Source organism: Anolis sagrei, chromosome 1 (genome assembly GCF_037176765.1).
Source record: "Anolis sagrei isolate rAnoSag1 chromosome 1, rAnoSag1.mat, whole genome shotgun sequence".
Taxonomy (NCBI): domain Eukaryota; kingdom Metazoa; phylum Chordata; class Lepidosauria; order Squamata; family Dactyloidae; genus Anolis; species Anolis sagrei.
This window is the reverse complement of record NC_090021.1, coordinates 317019448-317033856: the sequence shown is the minus strand read 5'-3', so window position 1 is coordinate 317033856 and position 14409 is coordinate 317019448. Positions and strand designations below refer to the sequence as shown.

At 39.1% G+C, this 14409-nt stretch overlaps 1 protein-coding gene across 6 annotated transcripts in view; it reads right to left on the bottom strand.

Moving 5' to 3' along the window:
* Positions 1–6285: 6285 nt before the first annotated feature.
* Positions 6286–14409, bottom strand: part of UNC79 (unc-79 homolog, NALCN channel complex subunit) — a 142074-nt gene continuing 133950 nt past the window's right edge. For all 6 annotated transcript variants that reach the window (XM_060756353.2, XM_060756362.2, XM_060756380.2 and 3 more), the window contains 3 exons: positions 12805–12882; positions 9858–9899; positions 6286–8229 (listed from right to left, as the gene is read on the bottom strand). In XM_060756353.2, the coding sequence (XP_060612336.2) occupies positions 8029–8229; positions 9858–9899; positions 12805–12882 (321 nt within the window). In that variant the 3' untranslated portion in view covers positions 6286–8028. The remainder of the gene's footprint in view (positions 8230–9857; positions 9900–12804; positions 12883–14409) is intronic.

Here is a 14409-nt window from a genome sequence, read left to right as displayed (position 1 = left end):
GAAAACTTTCACATCCTGTAACTGAGCTTCCAACTGTGAAACTGAACTAAAATGGTTCCCTTTCCCTCCCAGAACCCTGGGGAAAAAGGGCGGAACTAAAGCTTAACGATGATAGGCAGGTGGCAGGCCCCATAACTGCAGCCTAGAAGGAACCACCCAGCTGCAAAAGGCATGGCCAAATCAAACACAAGCAATTAACCATGCAAAGAAAAGAAATGTGAGCTTCTGGTACAGTCGTACCAGCACAATGACAGACTTTGAAATAGGGAGAAATGAGGATACATTTTTTTAGCTGACCTCTGCAGCAAGAACACTGTTAGCCCAAAAATGGCACTTGAAAGAAATCCCGACAGTAGACACCAGGACCACTAAAATAATGGATTATATGGATATGGACTTCTTAACTTTTCTATTGCAGGATCGGAAAGATAGACGGTGAACCGACTGGTCAGCATATAAAGAAGTTCTCCAGGAAAAAAGACTCACTGTACAGATAGAATAGTTTAATCATAGCACAAACTAGGAGAGTGTCAAGAAGAAAGAGAAACTCCCTTCGGAATGGACCGGAAGACAATTGCCCCTACCTCACCCCTTCCCTCCCACCTCCTTCCCCTATGCCCCCCCCCCGGTTTCATTTTTTGTTATTGTTTGGTTTTGTTTTTCTTCTTCTCATTCCTTCCCCCCCAGATCCCCCCCCCACTATTTCACCCCAAACTTTTAATGTATAATTACATGAAAATTTATGCAATAAAGATGATTTTTTAAAAAAAGGCTGACTCAGATGGGCAAATAATCTGAACTAGTAGAAGACAATTTGCTGGATTCTAATATCTCTGTCTTTCAATTTCAGTTTTGCATCCAAGGAAAAACAGCAGTTTGGCTTTTTCAAATCAAAAGAATAGAGTCATAACCAATTGAGTGTGCAAATGGGATGACTTTCAGGGAAATATAGCTTAACTAAGCAGATCTTAGTTATTAGGCAAACTCAATTTTTGCAAGGTATTACCATCTTACTAATGAAATCAATAAGTCTAGAAGGTTTTAGAGAAAATGAGAGTGTGTCCAGGACTCATAATGGTAACACTCCGATCCAGAAAATATTTCATTGTAAAACTGAAAATTGGAACAAAAGTGTGCATGTCATTCAAGAAGATACAGCTTTTTCTTGGAGTCTCATTAAGGGAAGGAAGAGACATTATCTTAAAGACTTTGAGTATCATTACAAAATATAGTTGGCACAACAAAGACATTGCTTCCTCTTCAAGTATGGCAATAAAAGCATTAAAGGGGTATCTAAACTTCCTTGGATTACATGATTTCCACTTCCCTCCCCAAAGTCTGAGCCTAAGGTTTGCTGTGCTCATTCCAAAAATTCTGAAGCAACTATTTTTCTGGACAGAATCTTCTCCTTTTAGTGGGTAACAGTTAAACAGTTGAAGCCTAACAGTTGTGGGGCAGCTTGAAAGAGTAGCCATGGTTACTTTACTGCCATGAAGAAAGAATCCCCTGAAACTGGGTTGTTGTAGGTTTTTGGGCTATATGGCCATGTTCTAGAAACATTCTCTCCTGATGTTTCACCTGCATCTATGGCAGGCATCCTCGGAGAGGAGGATGCAGGCAAACTGGGTTGTTGTAGGTTGCTTCTACATCATGGCCATATAGGCCGAAAAATCTACAACAACCCAGTGATTCTGGCCATGAAAGCCTTCAACAATCCCTGAAACTACAAAAGTTTCCAACAAGACAGTCATCTTGCCAACATTAACATCAAGCAGCCTTTGTAGTTAGTAAGTGGTCTCACATTTAAATGGAAGGGAATTGATGTAGGCTATATTTTAGAGAAAGTAACTTGAAATTCATGGTTTTTCCTTAAGAAACATCTAAATATACAGATTACTACAGGGCTGTCCCAGAGTGGCAATATTCCAGACCTGTTCTGTGGATGGTTACACTGCCTACCTCTATCCTGTTTCAATGGAACAACAGAATCCAAAATGTCCAGTAGCGCCGAACCCAGTTCAGCCACTTTGAACGGCCACACTTACCTGTGTCATGTTGTCATTTCCATAGTGGCAGCCACAGAGCCCCAAAGACCTCCTGGGTGTCTTAGCCAATGTAAGAAAAAGTGTCTGCATGGCTTGAAGAAGAGGGGGAAGAAGGAGGCCAATACCCTTTCCCTCCCTGAGGCCCCTTCTACACAACTCTATATTCAAGGATCTGATGCCAGATTATCTGCTTTAAACTGGACTATATGAGTCTCCACTGCCAGATAATCTAGGATACGAAAATAATCTGGAATCGGATCCTAGGATATATGCTATGGGTAAATATGATGTATGGTTTGAATGGAATTGTATGAAAGAAGTATGAATTGGGCTGAAGAGACAATTCTAAAATATTGAGGCCTGGAAAACTACAAAAGGAAAATTCATGAACTGTTATGAAAAGTTGCTGAACTATTGATGACCAGAGACAAATGATTAACTGTTGAACTCTTAGTGGAAAACATGTTTACATTACCAAAGGCAATTGCTCTTTTAAGTAAGGAAGTGTTTACAAGGTTCCTTACGTTAAGAAGGGAGCAAACAAGGCTCTTTACTTAAAAAGGAAAACCAGTTATCATTTAAGGAAGCAAAGTCAACCTATCTGGAAACTGATGAGAGTCAGAATGTTTTGGCTGGAAAAACACCTGTCAGTCATTTCTAAAGATAATTGGAACATCGACAAGAAATATTGCTATGTAAGAGACACTTTACTATTCCAAAAAATGTGGCATACTGGAGGAGTTTGGTCTACCTACTGCTCTTCTCCTAGAGATGGAGAGAGATAGTGTATTCGCAGAATGGCAGATTTGCTGGGAATGCAATCTGACCTACTTCGGGATCTCTTTTCCAGGAGAAGGAAGAAGATATGGTAATGTATGCATGATGATGATCACTTAGGAGCAGGATGGGAAAGGCCTGAGTCACATGGACATCATTGCTTACATCTTTGAAGCTCTGTGGCCAACACTATGGCAACAACAGCACAACAGAGGTAAGTGCAAGAATTTCGATTTGGGGGGGGGGCTGAGTCTGAGTGAAAGAGGGTCTATCCTAGCAAACCTTTTGTATCGTTACCCCAATACCCCCATGCAGATGGGATATATTGAGTATGGTGATCAGATCATGATATGAATAAACATAACAGTTTAAATAATGCACCAGTAAGGCCTTTTCGCGAACCACCATGAGAATTCCTTGGCTACATGCCTGCCTCAGAAGCTGGTTCTCCCCCACCTCAGGGTGTAATGACTATGTCAATGTCCCCTTAAGTCAACAGGCAATAATTCCAGTTTTCACCAGAGATATAGAAGGACGTTTTCCCTTCCATGATTGAAAAGATATATTTACTCATGCCTACATGCATTCATATCCTGTCCTTTCCACAAAAGAAGAACTCAAGCCAGCTTTCAAAGAAAAAATAAATATGCACAAAGTGCTTACAAAACCATAAAATAAAGTTAGTGAAAATGCAAACTACTCATTAAATTCAAACCATTTAAACAAATCTGTAAAAGAGAAAAGACACCAAGTCAATAAAATCATGCACAATTAAACACCCTTGAAGTGTTTAATCCATAAAAGACGTTTGCAATCTGTTCCTAAAAGCCTTTTGAAATAGAAAAAAAATCATTGTTGACATAAGGAAAGCAAGAAGGAAGATATCCTAGACTCCATTGGGAGTTCCAAAATCTCCCAGCAAAACAAAACAAAAAACTTTCTCTGCACCACCATCTTTGCTTGCCCTCGGTTACCAATTGGCTGTGGGGGGCACAATCCATCATCAAACATAATTATATTGCTATCTCTGAGTAACATCCACCATCTGTATGTGGGTCCTGTTTGCCCTGCTAGCTCATCTTCAGCAATGATCAATTTATACTTACTTAGGCAATCCCTCATTGTCTGAGTAGGATTGTATTCCAAGATCAGTGTACTGGTGGTGGGTCCGTAAGTGATTGTGGAGCCCTATTCTTGACATGCATCTTCTCCCGCAGTGAGGGCATTGGTTTCCAGGTGGGACCCGGACCTGATCGGGGTTGGCTTGATGTGCTTTCTTCTTAGCACTTTTCTCTCTTTCGCCCTCCATTCATGCCTCTTCACATTCTACAACACTGCTGGTCACAGCTGACCTCCAGCTGGAGCGGTCAAGGGCTTCCCAGTTCTCAGTGTCTATGCCAGAGTTCTTAAGGTTGGCTTTAAGCCCATCTTTCAATCTCTTTTCCTGTCCACCAACATTCCATTTTCCATTCTTGAGTTTAGAGTAGAGCAACTGCTTTGGGAGACAGTAGTCAGGCATCCGGACAACTTGGCTGGTCCAGTGGAGTTGATGGAGGATGATGGAGTTGATGGCAGAGGACCATCGCTTCAATGCTGGTGGTCTTTGCTTCTTCCACACTGACATTTGTCCACTTATCTTCCCAAGAGATTTGGAGGATATTTTGGAGGCAACACTGGTGGAATCATTCTAGGAGTTGCATGTGACATAGATAGTCCATGTCTCACCGGCGTATAGCAGGTTTGGGAGGACAATAGCTTTATAAACAAGCACCTTGGTATCCCTACGGATGTCCCGGTCCTCAAACACTCTGTGCTTCATTTGGAAAAATGCTGCACTCACAGAGCTCAGGCGGTGTTGTATTTCAGTGTCAATGTTGACTTTTGTGGAGAGGTGGCTGCTAAGGTAGTGGAAATGGTCAACATTGTCTAATGTTACACCATTAAGCTGTATTTCTGGCATTGGAGAGGGATTGGCTTGTGACTGCTGGAAGAGCACTTTGGTTTTCTCGATGTTCAATGATAGGCCACATGCTTCTGCGAAGGTGTTTAGAGTGGCGTGTTGGTCTTCTGAATGTGCACAGACGATGTTGTCATCAGCATATTGGAGTTCTATAACAGATGTTGTTGTAACCTTGGTTTTGGCTTTCAGTCTGCTGAGGTTAAATAGCTTGCCATCAGTCCGATAGATGATTTCCACTCCAGATCAAGATCCACTCCGTCTTCCAAGATTAATTTATACGCCCCTTAGGAACTCTGTTGACTCTGGGAAATCGATGCTTCTGTTTGATGTTTTGTTATGGTTTTATATTTGATATTATAGGTTGTATTTAAATTTAATCCTAATTTTCCAAGCTATTATTTGCTTTTATATGATGTGTAGTTCAATTTTCATTATTATGTATTAGCTGTGATATCCAAGCATTGAATGCTCGCCTTTTTGTGATTGGAATCCGCCCTGTGTCCCTCCAGAGAGATAGAGTGGAATATAAATAAAGATGATTATGATTATGATGATTATTATTATTATATAATTGTATAAAGTGTTGTAAAAAGCGGTACTGAATACCTCCTTGCACAACAAACTTAAAAATACAGGATGTTTCATAAGATGGACCTGATCTGAAATTGCTCTATTTCTGCAATCATGAGCCACCCATGAATGAAACTGTTTTGCCTTGAAAGGATGAGGCATAGAGTTTGAAAGGGTTGCTTCTCCCAGCACACAAACAGCCCCTGGCCCCAGTCTTTTGCAAGATGGTGACCCCACAACATAAGGCCTAGTGAGGTAGTCTCATTTGCGGGATTATTTTTTAGATTTGTTTCCAGCTCAAAAAGGTTAGTAAAACTTGATAACTTATGAAACTGTTCATAGTTTTTAGTGTAATTGTAACATATTGACATTGTGAAATATCTTGCTTTGAAATTGGGTTCATTGTTTTGAAACACCTTATATATAAAGCTGTTACAGAAGATGACATCTACATTTGTAACAAAGAGGGTTCCAGCTATAGAATGTATCTTTCAACCTGTGAACCCTTTTAGTGTTTTTCTACCATGCTTGGTCACCCTCCACCCATTTCCACCTTGTCTCTGTGCTCCTACTTAACCTGATTTATGACATCCATAATCACCCCAGGATTCGGGGAGTTGTAATCTAGTGGGGTGAGGGAAGGTCCCCCCCCCCCCCCATTTACCAAATATTGTAATTTAGATATGAAGGAACAAGGCAGATTTCATATTGTTAGGTTCAGATCAAGAACTCTGGAGTGCTGCCTAATTAGATAACACTTTTCATGTTCATTTCCCCCCTAGGGTTGTGAATTCTGCAGTTTTATTCTGCAATGCCCTCTTTGCTGGATAATAGGACGAAACCCATTGTGATCTTAACATTGGAGGGCGTTTTTACCATTGTCCCTCTATAGAACAGCTACACAAAGACAAAATAATTATGGGAAATGCAATATAATATGCTACTGAGTTTATTTGAAGGAAAATAATAACCAGTATCATTAAGTGTGGTATTAAAGAGCTATGCATTTCATAGCAGTTTAATATAAAGCTTCATTTTTACCTCTTTATTCACAGTATTACAGCAATAAATACAGTATATCTCAATTATGTATGTATATACAAAAAGGTTACAACTCAATTACAAGGCATTTGGTTGTTCTGAGGCTGTGATCCAAAGCCCCATGCGAAGCAACAGGTTGCTTTTCTGTACATCTCTATGGATCAGTCCTTATGAATGCTAGTAAACTCTACCCTTTAAAAATATTTAACATCACTTTCTAGGCAGGCTCTACTGTTTCTATGTACTATATGCAAATATACATCCCCAAACCTTTTCCCCAGGGAAGCCTGAAACATTCCCACTCTCCCCAGCAACTACAGGAATGGGGCTTATTTTAAAATTTACTGTGTACAAGTATTTAAGAAGGCATAAAATATAGGATATATTGTACAGATAGTAGTATACAGTAGGTTAATCAACCATTTAATAACTGCAAGACAGTTATCGACAAGGAAACCAAGTTAAAAGTACATAACTTTATTCAACAGTTTTTGAGCAACAACAAAATATAGACTAATAGACTGGCACAGTTTAACCATCTAAGCTCTAAGTGCACTTTGTAAGCCAACCTGACTAGTTTTAGATGTCTCTAACCTGTTCGAAAAAAAGGTTGATCTTCATCTTAGAATTCTACCCTTTTCATTCTATTGTCATCTCCAACCCTGTTTTTAAAGAGAGATTTAAGTAATAAAAGTAGGGATTTTGAACTGGGAAGGTTCTCAGCTTCCTCCCTTCCTCTCGGGGAATGTGATACAATATCCCCAGAAACTGTGGAGCTGAGACCAAGGTCCAAACCATTCACTGGAGCCTGCCAGTTGTTACTCTCATTTGGGAAAAGAAAGTTCTGCTTGAAATCCTCATTATAGGGTCACCATTTCATGGTGACAATATTTATTGCATTTCTTTGAGGTTCAAAACAATGAACAGAAAGCACTTAGAAGGTTCCTAAAAAACCCCTTTGTGTTTGTTACACCATAAAAACAGCAGCTCAAAAGAAAACCCAGATGTCTCTGTAAACAGACATAATCACAATGTTTACAATTTATAAAAATATTTGGGAGGATGAGTCTTGTAAAAACGAACAATTTCAAACACATGCTTAAATATCTTGCTAAGCATATCAGGCCAGAGCCAATTTAAGCAATTGTAGGTCTCAACTGAACACCCAACCAGAGTAAACTCGCTAAATCAGTGGTTCTCAACCTGTGAGTCCCCAGGTGTTTTGGCCTATAATTCCCAGAAATCCCAGCTAGTTTACCAGCTGTTAGGATTTTTGGGAGCTGAAGACCAAAACATCCAGGGACCCACAGGCTGAGAACAATTGTACTAAATGAATGGGTGGGTTAACATTCGTTGCATTGATTTAGTAGGCCTACTTTAGTTGAGACTAGCAATGGGATATAGACTCCCATTTCAGAGAGCACATGAGCCGTTATTATTCAGACCAGTGAAAACAGTCTGTGGTGATGGGCAGACACAGCCAGACAGCTATCTTTAGTCATTCTCTATGTCTACAAGACAACAAAAATGTAGCTACAGTACTGTTATATACTTTTTAAAGATGGCCTTTTGTCTTATAGCTTTAGCCCTATTATTGCTAGACTAAACTGAATGTTTCAGAAAATTCTTCCCAGTTCATAAAGGATAGAACTGAGAGGCTGCTTCCGATGACTGGATTTCCACTTGAGCCATTTTAAACTGGGTGCACTGCAGCCATTTGCGGAGGACAGAAGAGTTGGTGTTCATCTGAACAGATCCTTGTAACATCCTAAGGCTATGGTGGTTCACGTTGTTCTGGATAGCTTGCAAGCGGAGCTGGAGCCCAGCAGATAAATGCTGTTTAGAAAAGAGTCAGAAGTGTCAGCAGTGTTAAAAGGTTTTATCTCAAACCTTTTAACCAAAAGTCCTCAAAGTAACTTAACAAATGCTGACATGAGACAATAACAAGTAGAATTAACATCCAAACCAAGCATAATACAGTACACGCATGTAAAGACCCAGAGATCCAGATCCTACAAAACTTCTGAGAGGCATAAATATCTGTCAGCAGATAAGTTATCTATACTGAACACCAAAATAGGGCAATATATGTGGATCAGTGGCTGTGCATCACTGACAACCAATTGTGTAACTGCTACTCTGTGTGTTTTAATGTATTATCACACCCACAGCAGTCTATATATGCAACTCTGTGGTGCAATCAGCTGGACATGACTGTCCCAAAAGTCACTCCATATGAGTATCACAACTTATACTTACATACATTGCTAAGAGGATGCCAGCCAGAAAGAGAAACACAAATCCAATCCATGGCATGCAGCCATGGCAGAGAAAGTACAAGGTTGATGCACAAGATTGAGTGTTCCTTATCTAAAATGCTTTGGAGCAGAAGTTGTTTTGATTTTGGAGTTTTTCAAATTTTGGAATATCAAAATTGGAATATCAAAAATATCAGCGACTTCCCTTTTCTCTTTCAGAAAAAAATTGAAGACCTGGATATGGGACCAGGCTTTTGGACATTCTGGCAGCTAAAGGAAAGACCTTGATGATGGGCAGGAATTGACGTAACGGAATGGATTTATGGAACTCTGAACACTGACCATGAGATTGTTTAATATTGTGTTATGTACTGATGTTTTTAATCTGTTAACTGTTTAATTGCTTTTATGTATGTATGTATTTTTGACATAGGCATCGAATTGTGCCTTCCTTTGTAAGCCACCCTGAGTCCCCCCTTAGGGATGAGAAGGGCGGGGTAGAAGTAACTGAAATAAATAAATAAATAAATAAATAAATAAATAAATAGTGAAAATTTCAAGTGTAGTGCTTGATGCAAATCTGCACCTCTTGCCATTTCACATATCTTCATGTGTTTCTCCATTCTTGCATCTCATTCATTTGCTACTTGTGCTGTGTATGAGATTTGAAGCTGGAGAGTGACTGAAGATCTGAGAGACTAAGTACACAAGGGACTTGATACAGGTATTTGGGGGGGGGGGTGCTCTCAACAGGGGCTCGCTAGGGAGCCTGCCAGTTGACCTTAACAGTCACCTCAAAGGGAGTAGCAATAAACACTTTTAGATTGTGAAGCATTTTGGATATAGGATTTCTAGATTAAGGATATTTGACCTGTACAATTATAGCACTTGCACAGTGTGAAAAAGTCCCTAGTGCCCTTCACCAATGGAAGAAATCTTTGCATTGGTGGAGGGTAATCTCTAAACCTAATGTTTAGAAATCTCTAGGGACTTTTTCACACTCCAACTACACACACAGAATCATAACATGTACAGACTGGTGTGTATGTGTTGACCAGACCTAGCTTATCATTAATGATCATATCAGTTATGGCTGGTCACAAAAATCTAGCATACATGGATGCTTTTTGTTTGATGTGTATTAAAAAGAAAACAAATGTAAAACAATCAAGGATGGTTGAAGAGCGATTGGGAAGCGGAACGTACCTTTAGATTTGATTGAATCATTGGTAGCCACATCGGGATGAGCTGTTGGTGGAGGAAAAAAACCTATATTATTTAACAAGACATATTCACAATAAATGTATGACAGTTCCATGATACCACATCACATTGGGTTAAAAGAGATATACGGCAAATGTTCTTAGTCAGATGTATGAACCATGAAGCATTTGCCCACAAATAACCCTAGGAGCTTTATAGTTGAGTATTGCCAGGGTTCTGTCTAAATGTGTTATTGTTTAAGAGCTGTTTGGCAGTTGAGGTGAGTCTCAACAAAATAGGTTTGTCATGATATGCCTCTAAATCCCATTGGTTGGAAAATTGACACCAGCTGAGCTAACAGGTTTGCACCTGAGATTATTTTGATGAGGTCCTATCATTTTCCATGTTGGTTTCTGTTTAGAAGTCAAGTGAAGATGTAAGGCAAAACTGACTCACTGCATTGTAAATTATTCATTTATTACATTCATATCTTGCCTCTACTCCACTAAGCAGAATATAATATACATGGTTCTCCTGCTGTCCTCAGTTATCATCATTACAATCTTGTGAGACAGGTCAGTCACAGAAACAATGACTGATCCAAGACCACTTGGTAAGTTTCATGGGTAAGTGGAGACTAGTGTCTTAATCTTCCCAGTCCCAGTCCAACAATCTAATTACAGAAGGCAACCCTATTGTGTTTAAATGGCCACTGTGACTCATAGTGTCTCTAGAAAGGTATTGGTGCAGGTGTTCAAAAATACCTTGAGAATGATATTGAGTGAAACACCTGCATTGTAGAACACATTCATGCCCTTGCATTCTTTTCCAAGACTCTTATTTCTATGACGTTTCTTCCCACAGACAACTAAATGTAATGATTTCTGCTGTTTGCTAGCTTGGTTTCCATTTGTTTTCATTGCCATATTCACCACCAACCTGGAAAGCTTTTCAACTTGTTATCCATGTACTCCAGCATTATTTAAAGAGTTGGACATATTATTTTAAAATGTTCCTCCAAATGGCATCAAGATTTGCAATTTTCTAATTAAGCTACTGGGAGCTACATGCAAAATCTAATCAATACTGACAGCTTGAGATAAAGCATTGTTCAGGGAATGTTATTTCATTGGCCAGTCTAGATGACATTACATTTGGCAGAGTTCTGTAGGTGGCTGAAATCCAAAGAGTATTTTGGACATCACAATTAGCAACCACATTGTTTAGGGACTCCCAATGAAGAAGTGAACACTTAAAAACCATAATTGCATTGCACTTTGGAGGGAAATACTTTAAAGTGTTAGTAAGAAATGACTTAAATCTAAGTGATGGTTCAAAGTAGAGTAGACCCAATGAATCAATGCAAACTACATACTGTTGAGTTACTATTTGGCAATATTGATCTACTTCTATTGTGAAAAGCAGCTGGCCAGAGCTACATATATGGCCATGTTGGAACAAGCAAAGCGGAAAGAAATTTGAAGTGTGCATTGACCCCATGAATCAGTTCAGATCTTAATTTGGGGAATTTAGAAAACAATTTGAGACCATTGATTTGCAAATAAAAAACTTAATGTCTCCTACTAAATAATCATGGGAAATCAACTAACAATTCTAACCCCTTGTTTCTTCTGTTTCAGGAAGCCAAATACATTCTTCTACACCAGTAGTTCTCAACCTATGGGTCCCCAGGTGTTTTGGCCTACAACTTCCAGAAATGCCAGCCAGTTCACCAGCTGTTAGGATTTCTGGGAGTTGAAGGCCAAAACATCTGGGGACCCACAGGTTGAGAACCACTACTCTACAAACAAGACCTTCTGAATCCTCCTATCACCATATTTTTATTTGGGAACTGATCTGGTGCTTAGATCAGCCTTCCTTCAGCTGAATTCCATGAGACATGAAGATCCCCAATATGGTTGGCCAATTGGGTGGTGGTCACACAAGTGACTTCATGCTGCCTCCTGTCACTATTTTGAAAAGGACCACAGAGGAATGCAGAAGTTTTTGTAAGGGGGTAGTACAAGTTTCTGGAGTGTTCATGGAGTTGTCGGGAATTTCCACAGATTTCACATTTGTGGACCATTCTTCATAGTTTTAAGACAAAACAGCCCCCCCCCCCCTTTTATATACAAATTTGAGGTTGACATACCTTGGGGAACTGGTTAAGAAAGGTTAGGATTACATATGGTCAACGAGATCATGCTGGCTGAGATTATGAGGATTTACAGTTTACCTGCCTCAAAAGCACCATGCTAGAAAAACAGTATTGGCTCTTTATGCACTCTGGGAAGGAGTTTGTGGAAAGATAATTCTTGCTATATGAAAAGCAGGAAGGAAAGGCAATTGGGAAGGCAATGGTAGAGGTAGTTAGGCCTTCCTGTAACCCTAGGTTGTTCATACACAGTTGATTAAACTTGCTGCTGGTGAACGGTCTGGATTCTGTTTGTTCTTTCCAGTGAAATGGTCCAAAATATTTTTCATCAATTGGCAACAAATGCACCCCATTGCATAACACAGACACCTTTCTGAGAAAACCGAATGACTATGTAAGAATCACTATTCATAGTCTTGTTCCTACACTTTACTAAGAACTACATCCTTTTTGGACAAGGCTAGAGCCAAGTTTTGTAAAAGTTCATCAAAAAGTATTTCACCAGATGCATTCAATTACTGGAGCAAATCTTGCTCCTTACAGACTTTAAAGTTACAAGTAAACCGTATTTTTGTTTTTACATTTAAAAAAAAACCTACTGGTTAGATCTTTCTTGGTTAGAATACAACAGATTTGCACTAAATGAAATTCTACTCCAGATATTCCCCTTATCTTGGGGATCTTTTTCTCAGGGGACAGTGGGAGCATAGAAACATTAAAATAACAATCTACAGCTTTTTGACTTCTAAAAATCATTAAAAACATAAATGCCTTTCCAACAGATAGCTGACCTACCTTGACAAAAATAGTGGAATTACATTCCTGCAAAGCCTCCATTAAACTGATCACATGGAGGCACACCATCTCTACCATCTGCAGGGGAAACAATGCATTGAAATGCAATAAATACTCAGTACACGATCTTCTGAAAAAAAACCCCATTGGCTAAGAGGATTAACTGAAATTCATTAGCACAGCAATTAAAATAAGAGCAATCAGTATATAGCCACAGTCATTTCAGATTAAAGAGCCAACAAACAAACATTTACCTTGGTCATAACTTTGCCTCTCAGGGCCATATTTTATTGAGTTCTGACTTCCATAATTAGTGCGATCAAACAATGTTCTGTATCTTTCACCTATAAGTGCCCATGACAGTTGGGAGATTCTGGACGTTGCAGTCCACAAAAGTTACTTTTCCATGCTATGACTTAGCCCTTCTTAAGTCCTTCCCAACATCACATTCTTGCCAGTCATTATTAATCATTAGAGACTTTCCCCAGTCTGGTGCCCCCAGATTTTACAAGATTCTCTCAAAATTATCTCAGTACCTAAATCTAATTTATTCCCTTTCCAAACGAGCTATAACTATACATTCCTCAGGTCTTATTTCAAAGTGTAATACAGTATACAAGAACATGCCCCCATCTTTTAGGTCACAAGCATCATTTTAAGCTCTCTGATGTGATCCAATATCAAGAGACATTGGATTACCTATTACGTTACTAACAGGATTAATCCCTTTTTATAGCAATGTTTCATTGTGATATGGAAGGCCTAGTTTAATTACATTTCAGATCACCCTGGGGATTCAAAGGTGGTACAATTTGTTCCACAAAAGGGATAGCTAATGCAGATATGGTCAATTTCTAAAGCCACGGGCACAAAAAAAGGTCAAAACTGGATTTAAATATCAGATCCTCCTCATTCTATTCTTGTTGTTATTGCTATTGTTTTTGCATTAATTTAAATCCTATCTTTTCCCACATATAGCTTTAAAAACATCAAAAACCATAACAGATTAAAACATAGAAAATGTCAATAAGATGTATAAAATTATTTTCAACAATTAAGCAATCTATAGAAATTAAAACCATATAAATTCAATCAAAAGACAGAATATAAACATCAAAAAACAGCATACCATTTGACAAAACAAGACTGAAACCGAGTAAGTGTGAATGCATAAAATCACCAGCATCACTACAATACTCTGTTAAAAAGTACTATTTGAGTGGGCTTGTTCTTTGTACTATATAAGAATGACAATACTTTATTTTTAACCTGCCCTCTCTCTCTGAAGGGAAACAATGTCAATACATCTTGGCACTTGAGAAAGTAGCAGGTGGCATTACTTTCTAGTTCCATGCTTTCCTTTTTGACTGGAAAGACAGAGATAGGAAAATGTCTTGAGCTAGCCCAGGACCCCGTAATTCACTGCTGTCTATATCAGGCTTGCACAAAACTTTGCCCTCTAGATGCTTGGTACTCCAACTTCCAGAAGTACTAGTCAGCATGCCCAATGGTCAGGAATTCTTGGGGCTGAAGTCCAAAAGGCCTACAGGTCCACAGGTTGTGCAGACGTGGTCTATATACTGACTGCAGTGAGTTTCCATGGGT